The sequence below is a fragment of the Apteryx mantelli genome, chromosome 5 (assembly GCF_036417845.1).
Source record: "Apteryx mantelli isolate bAptMan1 chromosome 5, bAptMan1.hap1, whole genome shotgun sequence".
NCBI classification, from domain to species: Eukaryota; Metazoa; Chordata; class Aves; order Apterygiformes; family Apterygidae; genus Apteryx; species Apteryx mantelli.
The window spans coordinates 87,076,976-87,090,513 of record NC_089982.1 but is presented as its reverse complement, the minus strand read 5'-3'; the positions used below and the strand labels follow the sequence as shown (position 1 = coordinate 87,090,513).

General features: G+C 39.4%; 1 protein-coding gene across 3 annotated transcripts in view; it reads left to right on the top strand.

The window, feature by feature from the left end:
- The window catches only part of ZNF638 (zinc finger protein 638), a 46,553-nt gene that overhangs the window by 20,770 nt on the left and 12,245 nt on the right, over positions 1-13,538 (top strand). For all 3 annotated transcript variants that reach the window (XM_067298414.1, XM_067298415.1, XM_067298413.1), the window contains exons 14-19: positions 1,116-1,247; positions 1,394-1,522; positions 2,017-2,058; positions 4,232-4,372; positions 5,970-6,095; positions 10,101-10,150. In XM_067298414.1, the coding sequence (XP_067154515.1) occupies positions 1,116-1,247; positions 1,394-1,522; positions 2,017-2,058; positions 4,232-4,372; positions 5,970-6,095; positions 10,101-10,150 (620 nt within the window). The remainder of the gene's footprint in view (positions 1-1,115; positions 1,248-1,393; positions 1,523-2,016; positions 2,059-4,231; positions 4,373-5,969; positions 6,096-10,100; positions 10,151-13,538) is intronic.

Genomic DNA, 13,538 nt, shown 5'->3' with positions numbered 1-13,538 from the left:
TCTTTACATCCTTCCTCCAGATGTTCAGATGTGTTGATAAGATCCCTCCTTGGTCTTCTCCAGGCTAAACAGTCCCAGCTGTTCAGAACATGCTGTCAACACTTACCAATTTATGTGTTTGCTTTTTGGTTCCATAATGAAGGTTCTAGCTCATAATAAATTAGGAATGTAATAGTTTTGTCGTGTATGAAGATAGGTTTCATCACCAAACTTTGGTGCTTACTGTTTTTTTTTTTTTCAGCACAGTATGTAACTGGAGAGAAGCTACAGCATTAAAAGTACAGCTGTCTTTTCCCCTAACTTTCCCCTTGACACGTCAGTATAGTTTCTGGTGATCCTTGTGTAGTGATCAGATACTTTTTTGAATGACATATTGCAATGAGTTTCTGTGTTGGTGTTCTGAAAAAGTGCTGCCTTTGATTTGAATCTGCTACCTGTTGGTTTCATTCAGTGCTTTCTAGTTCTTGTGAGAAACAGAGAATACTTCATTCTGTAATTTTTCCTTGCTGTTTGTGAGTTGATAGACCTCCACCATATTGTGCTTCAGGCTCCCCCCCACCCTGCTCAGAGTTTACGCACTCTTTCCTTACACCAAAACTGCTTTGGTCTCTGATCATCTGCGTTGCTGTGCTCTGGATTTCTCCTAGTTCTGTTACGTTCTCTTGAGGTGCAATATTTGCACAGTACAGACCTGCAGCATTTGACATGTGGGCATATCAGAGATATAAATCTGTGGCATAATTATAAAGGGTTTTGGTTTGGTTTGGATTTTTGATGAGAGAGCGAGGGAGAACCGCAGGTGTGTGCAGAATTAGTTTAACCTAGAATTACATCCTCAATTAAACAGTAATTAAGGTTGTTACATGACATCATTAGAGAGTGGAGTAAAAACAAAAATTGTGTAGCACTTTCTGCTACTGTATCCTAAAAGGTTTAGATAATCCTTGGTTTTGGGGTAATTACATGTATAATTATGTGTTTTTAAGCAAGTGCTAGTAATTCAGCCTTCATGCAGTTTAAAGGTGGTTTTACATGGTAATAATAAATGCTCTCTTTAGTAATACAGCAGTTTTGATTTAGAGTTGACAATAATATTTACTTTCATTCATTTACAGGAACTTGATGATACATGTGTGGTTCTTATTTCAAACTTGCCTGAAAAAGGATATTCTGTTGAGGAAGTTTCCAACCTAGCAAAGCCATTTGGAGGACTGAGAGATGTGTTAATTTTATCATCTCATAAAAAGGTATTTTGATTAGTATTCAGTAATGTTTCTATTTAGAGGAGCAGCAAATGTGGATGCGATAATGTAATGCAGCAGGTGTTGTTTTGAGATTGTTTTGCTAAAACTCAAATTTCTTACAGCTACTTTTGCTTTCTTTATTTTTAAAGGCATATCTAGAAATAAGCAGAAAATCTGCAGATTCCATGGTTAAATTTTATACCTGCTTTCCAATGTCACTGGATGGAAATCAGCTCTGCATCAACATGGTTCCTCAGTATAAGACTATCAAAGATGAGGTAAGCTTAAAATAAAGGGGGGGAGGGGGAAGTATTGAAATTTCAAGATATGTAATAAAATGTAAATACAGAGCAAGATTTTATCTTTAAGCTGACTTTTATGCACAGTTTATTTTATACTTTCTTTCCGATAGTGTGTCTTATTGAATACAGATTCTGTTAAATATCTTTTTGGGCCTGCTGTCTGAGGCTATGAATTGTTTGCTACTGAACCCATCCTTTATGCCCTGAGCGTGTCACAGTGTCTGACTCGTGTAGTTTCTCTCCTTTCAGGACATCGATCGCAAACATTCTTTTTGGGGGAGAGAGGCTGGTCTTACCACAATAGCACATGTCAGAAGTGCTGATGCTGCTGATTTTGTTAATAAAGCAGAAACTAAAAAGTTTTCGTTCCTCGTATGAAGTCTGTGACTCCCAGTTAGCTGCTGCTGGTGGAGCTATATTTTACAGTTCAATTCAAATCTAACCTTTTTGGGTTTGTTTTGTTTTTTTAGGAAGCAATATTTACTGCTATCATCAAAGATTCCGACCCTAAGGTAAGTTGCTGGCAATCTAGTTTTTCCTTTGAATGCTATCAAAGTACATTAATTAAAGTTGAAATTACCATCCCTCTTACTGGAATTGAAATAGTAGCTAACAGAATTGTTATCTAAGCTTGCTCTTTAATTAGATGCTTATATATGTTTTCATGTGAGAACGAACAAGGAATAGGAGGAGCAAATGTCCACTTAATCTAGCCCCATGGTGCATGAAGTGCAAGGGATTAAACACTTAATAGGAGTCCTTTGAGAGCCTCTCCTTCTGCCATGGGTCCGTTTCAAGTTTTTATACTTTAGCAGTGAGCTTTGAACCAGTGTAGCCTGGAGAATATGCAGTGTTTGCCTATACATTTTGCAATAATGCTACCTGCTTTTTCCGTATGTTTTTAGACAGATTTTTTGGTCTCTGCCTGTGCACTTTCTTCAGTCTAGTGTGGCTCCATTATTGTCTCTCCTTCCTTCACAGCTTTTCTAAATGCAAGCTGGAATTTGCCTTACAGTACATTTTTATGTGGCGTAGCTAGGTAGAGATTAAGGAAAGAATAGCTTTTCCATCTTTCTTCTGTGAAAAATATTTTTAGCTTTACCTTCAAGATATTCTTAATACAGGTTCAGTCTTTGGGTCAGAATGTGTCCCTGGGCTTAAAAAGTTGGCCCAAGAACTTCACAACAGTGAGTTTAAGAACAGTAGTATCAGACGCTAATTGTTTTTGGCTAAAAAGCGTATTGCAAAGAGCCCTGTCATCAATAAATCATTTTTCAGGAAACCCTGAAAGGCTTGAATTTTCAACTGCAAAGGTTTGAGGGGATATCTGCTTTATCCTTGTGATTACTGTTTGGCAGTAACAAACATCTCAGTTCTTGCCATCAACACTCCTGCTGCCTTATCCTTAGGCTTTGGGTGTGGTGAAATATTTCTTTTCCACTCCTGGTAAAATGGTGGATAACATAAGAAAATCATATCAAACTTGTCAAGAGGAAAAAAACTCTTCCTTGTTGAGGGTGAGGATGGTTCTGTTTCCAAAATCCAACCAGTTTTTAGGTCCTTAAAGTTGAGACTTGTTTGAGATTTCACAAGGCTGATAGTACCTCTTGACTCTGGGCTCCAGGGCCTTTCCCTGCAATACTGCACAAAGTATTTGTTGTTAGGGCTCAGCGTGTAGTGCCGCCGGCATTACGTTCCTGATGTTCGCTTTCCGCTTCCTGTTTGCTCCTTCTTGCATTCTGCACCAGAGACCTTCCTGGTAAGAGAAGACTTGCTGGTCTCCTTGTTAGCATGTTCCCCACCGTGGTGGAGATACAGGAACCTTCACCAGTATGGAAAACTCCACCAGTTTGAGTTGAATGTCCTTGTCCTACAGCGGAGGCTCCCTTGCAAGGAGCTTACCAGCGTACCACCTTGGCGTCGAGGTACCGCTCCTCCTCGCGGAGGAGAACTTTCACCCCGGGAGATTCAGGTCATCGGGGAAGTTTCACCGCCTGGGCAGTTGGTTTGGAGCTGTTCAGCTGCCGTTGCTTTTTTAGGTTTGGACAACAAATAGCTGATTAAATCTTCATAGCATCTCATAGTCATAATAAATTCAAATTTTAACTTGATGGAAGGAATGTTCGTAATCTCCCCAGGGGATTCCTATAAAGCTCTATGTAAATTGACACACAAAAAGATTATGTTTGACCAAGGATCTTACTGTCATTGCAAACTGATCATGTAAACCAAACTCCAACTTAAAAAACAGGACCGGAATCTTTCAAATAGGTTTCTGTGCCTTGACTGATTTATGGTCTGACTAGATTGTACCTGCCTTTCAAAATAGCAGATTTTATTTAAACTTCAGCTATATTTTGCAGCGTTTCTTAAATTTTATTAGTTAATTTTAAAAATTGATAATTTGAAATAAAGCACTCAATTTGATCCTTTTAAGTTTTATATTCTTTACTGGGAAGTATAGCTGTTTCTTTTGATGGACTGTGTGGAGAGGAGACTGGAAAATCTGGTGTGAATCTGAAAATGTGAATATCTGATGTATGTGAACCTGCTTTCTCTTTGGGTGAGATCTAAGTGATACAGAGGCTTTCTATGAGACTTTGTTTCTAATATAGCCCAGTAGTTGTTAATAAAATATGTAATAAAGTTAACACAAAGCAAGCTTTTTTTGTTACTTTTATTTAGGTAAATACTGAAAAGATACATAATAAATTTGTGCATCTTGGGAACTTGCCAGATGATGGATACAGAGAACTTGAAGTAGTTTGTGTGGGACTGCGATTTGGGAAAGTGGATCATTATGTGGTGTTGAAGAACAAGAACAAGGTAAATCATGATTCTTTTCTACTGTGTGAAGCACCATGTTTAAAAAAAAAAAAAAAATAGTTGGGTTTTCATCTCCCGGTACCAAAAATGTTCGGCTAATGAGAAATCAGAGTTTCTGACTTGAATATAGGCCTTCTTTCCGCCCACCCTCACCAAGAAAATAGTTTATCCTATTTGTTGGGGGCAGTGGGGAAGGGGAAAAAACTACTTTAGGCTGTTGTCTATCCTGAATAATAGCGGAACAGTTTGCCAGGCTCTGAAAGTAAAGCTTCCCAAAATGGCAGGAAAAATTGTTAATCTTTCACATTAGAGGAAGAAGTGTGGGGGGGAAAACAAATCCCTATTCTGTGGGAAAGTTGGGGAAAAAATCCGTTTTGAAATGAGAAGTGAAAACGTCATATATTTTGAAGTGTCCAACAAAAAATAATCACAGCAATTTTGACTTGACTTTCAAAACAAATTGATTTTGAAATTTTAATTTTCAGTGTTGCTTTTTCTGCACTTAACACTGAATTAAAATCTAATTTCTAAAACAAAAATGCACTGTTTATTTATATATCTTTAATCATTATAAAGCAATTCTACTGCAATTACGTGGGATATTTTAAGTGTCCAGCTTCTAATAAACTATGAAACAGGTGAAGATGCCTGTAACAAGAAGATAGTATTTCTTGTTGTGAAACTACAGCTTTTATTAGATTTTCAAATGCCATAAAATGCTGGCTGAAGAGAGAACTCGGTAGTCAGAAAAACCTCTCAGGCGAATTTCCAGGCTTTTGACTAATTCTGTTGAATTGAACCATGAATGCTCTAATTCCATTGAATCAGCACTTTGTGATAGAAAATATTTGATGGAACAGCTTTCTCATCTGATCTCAATAGCCAGAGTCGAAGTGAAGCCTGAAAGGACAGTGAGGTTTAAAAAAAGGGGGGGGGATGGCAGCGTATTTATATAAGGCTTGCTTAAAAAAAAGAGAGAGAAAAAGAAAAATAATACCATCTTTAAAACACAGCTTTAATAGCAGTCACCTTTAAGATTTCCAGCTGAAACTCTTTTGTCCTGTTGTGCCTGATAACTAAGAGGTAAAGAAGGGAGAGATTGTTTTTAGTATAGCAGATAAACTTTTTTTATGTAGTTCATTTTACTGTTTTCTTGCTGGGCATTGTAATTTTCTCATTCTTTTCGTGGGCTGCACTTTCCCTGGCCCCCCCCCATGGGAAGCTGCTCCTCGGTTACAGCAGAATCAAAGCTGAACGTGTTGGGATCCACAAGATTGGATGTATGTGGGGAGGGGAGCTCAAGGCTCTGCTGTTTCGTAATGCAGTTCCTAATTTAGTTCTAAAGACGATTCCAAACGGGAGCGATTTCTTCCTTCAGCCTCTCAGAAAGAGGAGAGTCCGCTGGTTTCCATCTCCAGAACATGTGTGATTCGATCAAAAATGCTACTTATAGCTGATTTAAAATGAAGATGTTGAAACGCTTCAGAAATACTAGCTATCACATGCTCTTCCAACTTAAATTATCAAATTTGTTCTGAAGTACAGAAATGAGACAGGAGTAATAGTTTTTTGAAGTTTGTGCTTTTTTTTCTTTTAGGCGATTCTACAGCTGGATAGTCCCAGGTCAGCTAAATCGATGTACTGCTTCCTGAAACAGTATCCGTATAATATGGGTGAACATACGTTGACCTGTACGCTGTCACCCAGTGGAGAGTCTGCTGAGGTAAGATTCCTTCTTTTTCAAAAACATATTATTTTTATGGAATAGAAAAACCTTTCCATAAAGAGTAGTTGGCGATTTACTGAAGGAACGGCAAACTGCAACAGCGAAACACCAGTGAGAAAAGAGTTTATTAGTGTATGTTGGATTGGATATATAAAGAGCTCTAATTGAGGAATGTGAGTGTGAAAAGCCACGTTGCTAACAGCTTTGTAGCTTCCAGATGGAGAACGTGTATCCAGACAGCTCTCAGAACATGGAGATAAAGCGCTGTTGACTCTGCATGCAAACATGAGGGCTTTTATTTTACTAGTTCTGCATGACGCCCTGCCCCACGCGTTCTCGTTTTTTCAGCTTCCTTCTCGTATCCTGTCTCAACAGAAGAATTTTATCGTGTGTCTGTCCAGGGATTGACTCTTCATCACTTCTTCCAAACTATGTTTATTGCAGGAGGATACTGGTTGGCTTTTTTCTCCCTCTGAGTCCTAGCTATGTTTGCTCTTTTCAGCTGATACAAAACAGAGAATAGGGACCGACTAGCCTGTTCAACATGAACTGATTTTCAGCAGTTTCTGTCAAGATTCGGAACAGTGGTTTTTTTTTTTTTTTTTTTTTTTTTTTTTTTTTTTTTTTTTAAACAAATTCTGTGCTTGTGAGATAGAGAAAGGTGGGTTTTTTTTGTGCTGATCCATGTGAATTCCATCCTTGGAGTTGTCTTTCCCTGTGTGTTCCTATCCCTTTTCAGTGGGATGACTTTGAGATACTGTTGAGACAAGAGGATGTGCCTGCAGGGGAACGGCATCTTGGTTTTTTTTCCTTTTTTTTTTTTATTAACACCTAGGAAAAGCTTAACTTCAGGTGCCTAATAGTAGCAAAGGTATCAGTTTATTATTTCAACAGGGGAAAAAAGAATTATTTAGGTGTGTACTTAGGCTTACTGTGCTGACAAAGGTGTCAGTAATCTTCTCATCAAGTATCCCAATGAATTTCCAGATTTTTTTAAGAACAAGTTGTCTGCTCATCACTGGCTTGTATTATAGCTTTTTCTCTATCCCATTGGCAATTTCTTCTGCTTTCTTGAAAAGCATCTCTATTTCCAAAGATCGGTAGGTGGCTGTATGGTGTTCAGGGTTCACATTTTTAAAGACGTTGTGTGTCAACAGAGATTTTAGATGTCGGTTTTTGGTATGGCTTTCCTGCAGTGGGTTTGGAGTGGCACCTATGATGGTCTAGGACATAAGATGGTAGGCAACCAGGTGCGATTTTGGGTGCACAGACATCTTTCTGGAGGATTTGGAGTGCCCCTTTCCAAGCTGAGCAGTGGTTACTGTGTGAGTGTAGATTTTGGTCTCTGTAAAACCAGGCAGTTCTTTACCTTGCTGTAAGTGCGATTCCTTGAAATGGTGTTTGGATAGGTTCTGCGATCAGGTCGCCTTCGCAGCTCTTAGCCTCCAGTCCTGGGCCTTAGTCCATGGCTAAAGGGCATCGTTTCTTCATTAGAAGTGCGTTAAGGTTTCTAAAAGTTAAAGTTTCTAAAAGCGTAGATTCAGTATAACAACAATGGAAATAAATGCTTTCAACGCGCTTGGTTCAGAGGACCGGCTTAACTTTTCTTGTGAGCGGTGCCGCTCTCCAAGGAGCTGGTTGCTGCGGTGTTGTCAGTACGGAAGGGGAGGGTAGGGCTGGCCTGCGTGTGTCCCTGCGGACTGCTGGCGCGGGGTCCCAGGGAGAGACGGGGTCCCGTTCCAGGTGAAACGCTGCTCACTGAAATTAGGTGTAGTGTGTTCTTTCATCAGCGCTGATTGACTCAATGGACTGGATTAGTTGTCCGAGGAGTTTTTCCTCTCTCCTTTCCCCTGCTGCATGATGCTGAATCTCTGTCTGGGATGAATTGCACTCTTCTGCCTCACTTTATTTTGTATTTTGTTTTATATAGCAAACTTTGGATAATTTTAAAGAATGTGAAATACAATTCTGAATGTTAGATGAGACTAGGGATGCAGTTTTTAGCAGACTAACTTGTGTAGCTGGAGAAAGTAACCAAATCTTCAGGTTTATGAGCTCTTTCTCACGCATAGAATATGTAAGTAATAAGCCCACTTAGCACTGAAAAATAAACAAAATATCATTCACTAAAGTACTTACGCTAAGGAATGTCCTTTAAGGATGAATTGTGGGAGCACTGGGTGATTCAAATCCGCTTTCTATAGCTGTTCCCTATATTGTGTGTAGCAACAGAATAACGTGCCTTTGTTACTATAAATGTTTCATCAGAACAGAGTTCAGTGCCAACAAAGAATGGCATTCAGCACTCTGTTTTCAAAATAGTATTTTTTTTCCAGCTGGACAATTTGGGTGATACAGAGTGCTCGACTAATTTAGAAAAGTTTTCCAGCCCTATAGCAGCAACTGATGCCGGTAGAACGGTAGCAGCAATAATGTAAGCGCTTGCTTAATCACATTCAAGTTTTGGTTTTGTAATTTCACGACTAATGTCTGAATTCTGATTATGCAGTCTTTAAATACATCTTTAACAATGCTTACGGATGTGGAATTGATGGAATTCGATCATTTGATGCTGTTGTGATAAGGAAGGCACGCCTTGGGGGGGGTACCCCGGTTCACACTCGTTTCATGGTTAGGAGGGCGGGGAGCTGGGAGCATAGAATTGTACCGTATGGCTGCAACCTGTATAACTCTAACTGTTGTCAATAAGACTGCCACAGTTTTTGCACAAATGTTAAAAAAACAAACAAAAAACCCCCCTGTGTTTTGGAAATATGCTCCTGAGTTTTTATTTCCTCTCCGTCTCAGATACAGGTGAAAAATTTCTCAGCTGGTCCCTCCGTGAGAGAAAGCAGAGTTTTTCCTTCCGTTGTTCTTCATGGCATTCTGAGTCGCTTCCCTCTGTGTGTATTGCCCTTCTTTCTAGGCCAGAATCTGAATTTTACGCCTGGGTACCACAGGAACATTAAGCGTGTAGCTCCGTTTACCATAAGCTGTTTTCTTTAGAAGCCTTTCTTACCTTCTGCAGGTAGTCTGAAGGGGAAAAAACCGTTTGTAATTGTCCAAGCATCACTCCCCTATGACGTGTTCAAATGGCTTTAGGCACTTAATATTACTGGAATATACTTTTAGGAAGGGGAAAACTGAAGACTTTGGAATTATTTGCTTAAAGAAAAGCAGTAAAGTGAATTCTACATGTATTGATTTTACCTGAAAGTTCTTTGCAAGAGTGACAGTCTTCAAATTAGATGGTAGAATACCTTCAGAAGCGGATTTCAGCACTGGGTTTTCAAAGTGTTTGTGATTGCTTGGACGTGCGCTACTGACTGTGATAGCTACGGAGCTTGGGTGCTTAGTGCTTGTCTTTTTCTTTTCAGAAGACATTCTTTTATTTAAAATTAAGTTTATTCTATATAACTGACCATAAGGAGGCTTGCTCATCCTCTAGGAAATGAATGCTACATCAGCAGGTTTTAAGGAATAGAGGAAAGCCCAAGGCTAGACACAGATGTGTAATACTTGCTTGACTTTGAATGCAATTTGCCTTGAAAAAAGGTGTGCCACTGTTATCTTCTATATAATACTCACCTGCCAAGATAACTGTGGTTGGCTCTGAGCTCTGCAGCCGTTAACCTCCTCCCCAGTGTATGAGAGAAGGTGCTGTCTGGGAGAAGATGTGTTTGTTTAACCCTCCCTCCTCCAAAAACACTGACCAAAAACTAATTCTGCTCGGCAACGTTGCAGCCTTGAAGATGTGATGAGCTAAGCTATGGTGGTATGCCACACATTCTGCGCAGTAAAATTCTAGTAAAATCTCTATTTGTCATCTTACAAAATGCATGCTCTGTGCTGAGCAGCTGAGAAGAGTTTGCTGTCAACTGATCTCAAGTTGTGTACGCCAAAGTTTGGGCTCATGGTGGTGTTAATTAGGGTCAGAGATGCAGGTTCTCTGCTGCTGCTTCTAGAAACCCTAGATATTGAACACTGATTTATACCTTTCAGGCTGAAGTTGTGAAAAAAGAAGTGAAAAAGGAGGAACCAAGCAAAGGAAGGTATGCCTTTCGGATATTTCAGTTTACCTATATCGTGTTCGTGGAATGTCTGTCCAAGATGAAGCAGGTTGCTGACTCATCCCCCTAAGCAGTGCATGCATGCCAAAAGACCTGCTGCGAGATGTATTTACTGTTGCATACTGTTAATTCTTTCAGTCTTTTGTGTGTTCTGTGTGTGAAGGACATCTAGTGTTTAGATGTTTGTGTTTGCCTAGAAATCGGGGGCTTAAAAGAACGTGGAAAAATGGGGTGAAATTCTGTTTTGTGTAGTTCATTGAGGTATTGTTTTAATGATTATGGCCAGGATTTTGCCACAGGTCCTGGAAGGTATGTTTGGATATACGTGTTTGGTAAGAAGTTATTTTGTTGTATTTAACCAGGAGGCGATTACTTTATTTCATCTTGCAGCACTTCCCTCTGTCAGAGCACCTGGCACTATAGTGTCTGTTCCCAAATGCTAAAATAAAGGGAAACTTCCTTGTTTAAGTTAGTAACATTCGCTTAATGCTGTGATGCAGCTGCCTAAATTGATTTAAACAAATGTTTAGACTTTACCGTAACATCAGAACCTAGAAAAGGGAAATGACGATTTTGATGTGTTCCATGAAAAATTGCTTTACAGACACTTTGCTTGTAGTGAAATTTCTAATTGTGGAGTAACTATTTGTTGGTTCTAGTCTTGATTACGTTCTGGAAATCCTTTAATAAGAGGATAGATTGTCACGATAGTTCTTGTTATCAAACACAACTTGAAGCATCTTCTGTGACTTGAATTCGTATTTGCAGATAAATTTTGCCCCCCCCCCCCCAAAAAAAAAAGGGGGGGGGGATGTCTAATAGTGGTCCTGAATTTCAGTTTAAAGTAATGTCATTATGCTGTCTTGGACTGTTAATGTATTTTCGAAACTGGTTTCTTTCAAAAATAAAGTTAGACACACTTATTTGATTCAGTTCTGCTCAGGCCCTGGTCAATTTTGGAAGCATTTTAAGTTCTAAATTTACTCTGAATCGCACATGCCTAAGTGTGCAGGTAACCTTTTTGATTCCAGACTGGTGGGCTTTAGATAGCAATTATAGTTCAAATAAAACCAATGACTCTTACCTGAATCCCAGCTTCTGCTCAGCGTACTGCTGTGGCTGGTGAACGAATGGGAAAACTGAAATTTTTCCGTACAAATAACGATATACAGATTTTCTTTGAGGCAACTGTCACCTCCTTGTAAGCCTTTGTGACCTGACCAATTATTTTTTGAGTTACATTTTATAAGAAGCAGAAAATATCTTAAATACCATTATACATGGGGAGCCCGTGTCACGTCTTGCTGGGGAGGATCGGACTGGCAGAACGTGGGGAGCAGAAGGCTCTGCCCTCTCGATTGCCGGGGCGATGAGGTGACTTGGAACAAGGTTTGAAATGCTTCTCGAAGCTTGCTTGTTGTCCAAACCGAGCAGGCGGTCATCTAACCTCGCGACTGAGGAGACCGAAGTGTTTATGTGAATACCTCTCTTCTTTTCAAGGGTGCTGATGTGTTTTTAGTTGCTTTTTGTTCAGTTGCTTTTTTCCCAGCAAAAATAGCTGAAACTTTTCTTTGCCCCGTTAAGACTCAAAGGCTGTCCTACCATTTCTTTTTAATTCTGAGCTAATGTGTAAAAAATAAGTATTGTCTCTGTTATGACACAGCCTCTGTTCTCTATACTGGCATTTCTAGAACTGAAACTCAAAGTCTTGTCCCTTGCTAACTCAGGTAGTAATGACTGAATATGGCTGCTAATGCAATGACATGGTTGCAGAAACTGAGCATCAGGTACTTGTTTTCACCCCTTTATGCTAACTTCTGTACAGGAAATCTGTCTTGTAGATCTGTGTGCTGTTTCTTTTCCAATGCCTAACAGATCTTTCAGGTCCTTGCACCAGTATTTCAAGCACCTTGACGCTTCGTCATGCTTGCTTATCTTTATCTCTGCCCATTCCTGCCTCCTCTGCAGAGCTGTCCTTCATTACTTTGTAGTCCAGCTCGAATCTATCAGATGTGTGTGTTTTACATTTTTGGAGACCACGAAAACTTTGTGTTGGCATGAAAGGAGGCATATAGTCCTAAGGATCCAGAGACTAATATCTCATTTGAATTGTGTAGATGATAATACATGTGTATTTATGCTACTCAGTGTGTGCCATTGAAGATGCAATTAGTGTGTGGTTCCAGTGTTCACTGTCATTTTTCCATTCCTTGTGAAAAGTGTATAAAAAGAGGCTAAGCTGGGTACAGTTTAGCAAGGCATTAGAGCCTTTATTTGATTAAGCTTTCCATGTATCATTGGCAAACCTAGGCTTTCAGAGCTGCCTTTTAGGGCTTTGTGCTCTGAGTTATCCAGGTAATATTTTGCTACACAGACACATGGAACATGAACCTCTCGGTCTGTGGTATGTTGAAATAGAAGTGAAAATAAATTGAAATGGCTTCTGCTTTTGGAATACAAGCAATGTCTTTTTTAAAATCAACATCAAAATATTTTTCTTGTGATTGAGTAAATTGATGCTGTTGCATAAAAAGCAGATCAGCCCTGACTGCTCAAACGCTCATGAGACGCACTTACCCTCAAAATATGTGGATGTAGCAAGTTTAAATTGATTTTAGGTCTCAGAAGACTTTTAGAGGAAAAAACATGATGTTTGAATGAGCGAGTGAGGTTGTTCTTCTTTCATAAGATTTCAGTTACTGTGAATTGAACAGTTTCAGGCTCTGAGAGGAATTCCCAGAATTTTGAGAGGCTTTGCATGGAGCACGCACAATCCATTGCTCCTGGATACGTTTGCTGTCAAATCTTGAAATGCTGTGAGACTGCCACTTTGCCAAGGGAGGACTGCAGTATGGATACCCTCATATTTTGCTGCAAATATTGATCTGATGCATAGTCATGACATACTGCGACTGTGCCAATATTAAATTGGTATTGTAACAGATTTTGAAGCAGAATTCATATCCCTTCTTCTTTCTCCTCTCACATTTTGTAACAGCAGATGAAAAAGCCATCGGGTCTGGAGGAAACCTTCAAGATTACTGGTGTTTTTGTGCTTGCAGAGCACAGATTTTAACCGAGTTTGCCTGTTTTCATCTTTGTTGACTTCATGTATTGTGTCTTTGTCTTACTAACTCTCACATCTGGCTGCTTCAAGACTTGGTATTTTCTCCAGCGCTGAGTTCCATTTGATCTAGCCTTCCATTTTCTTGATGACAACATGCCAGGAGTATTGCCAAAATGGCAATATTTTCTTATCTTTTTTATTTTCATGAGGATTTGTACAAATGTGCACTCTTTATGCATACACCCAGTTCTGAGAAACCATAGTACAGTCTGCTCCATTGTGCATAACCACTGATTAATTGTA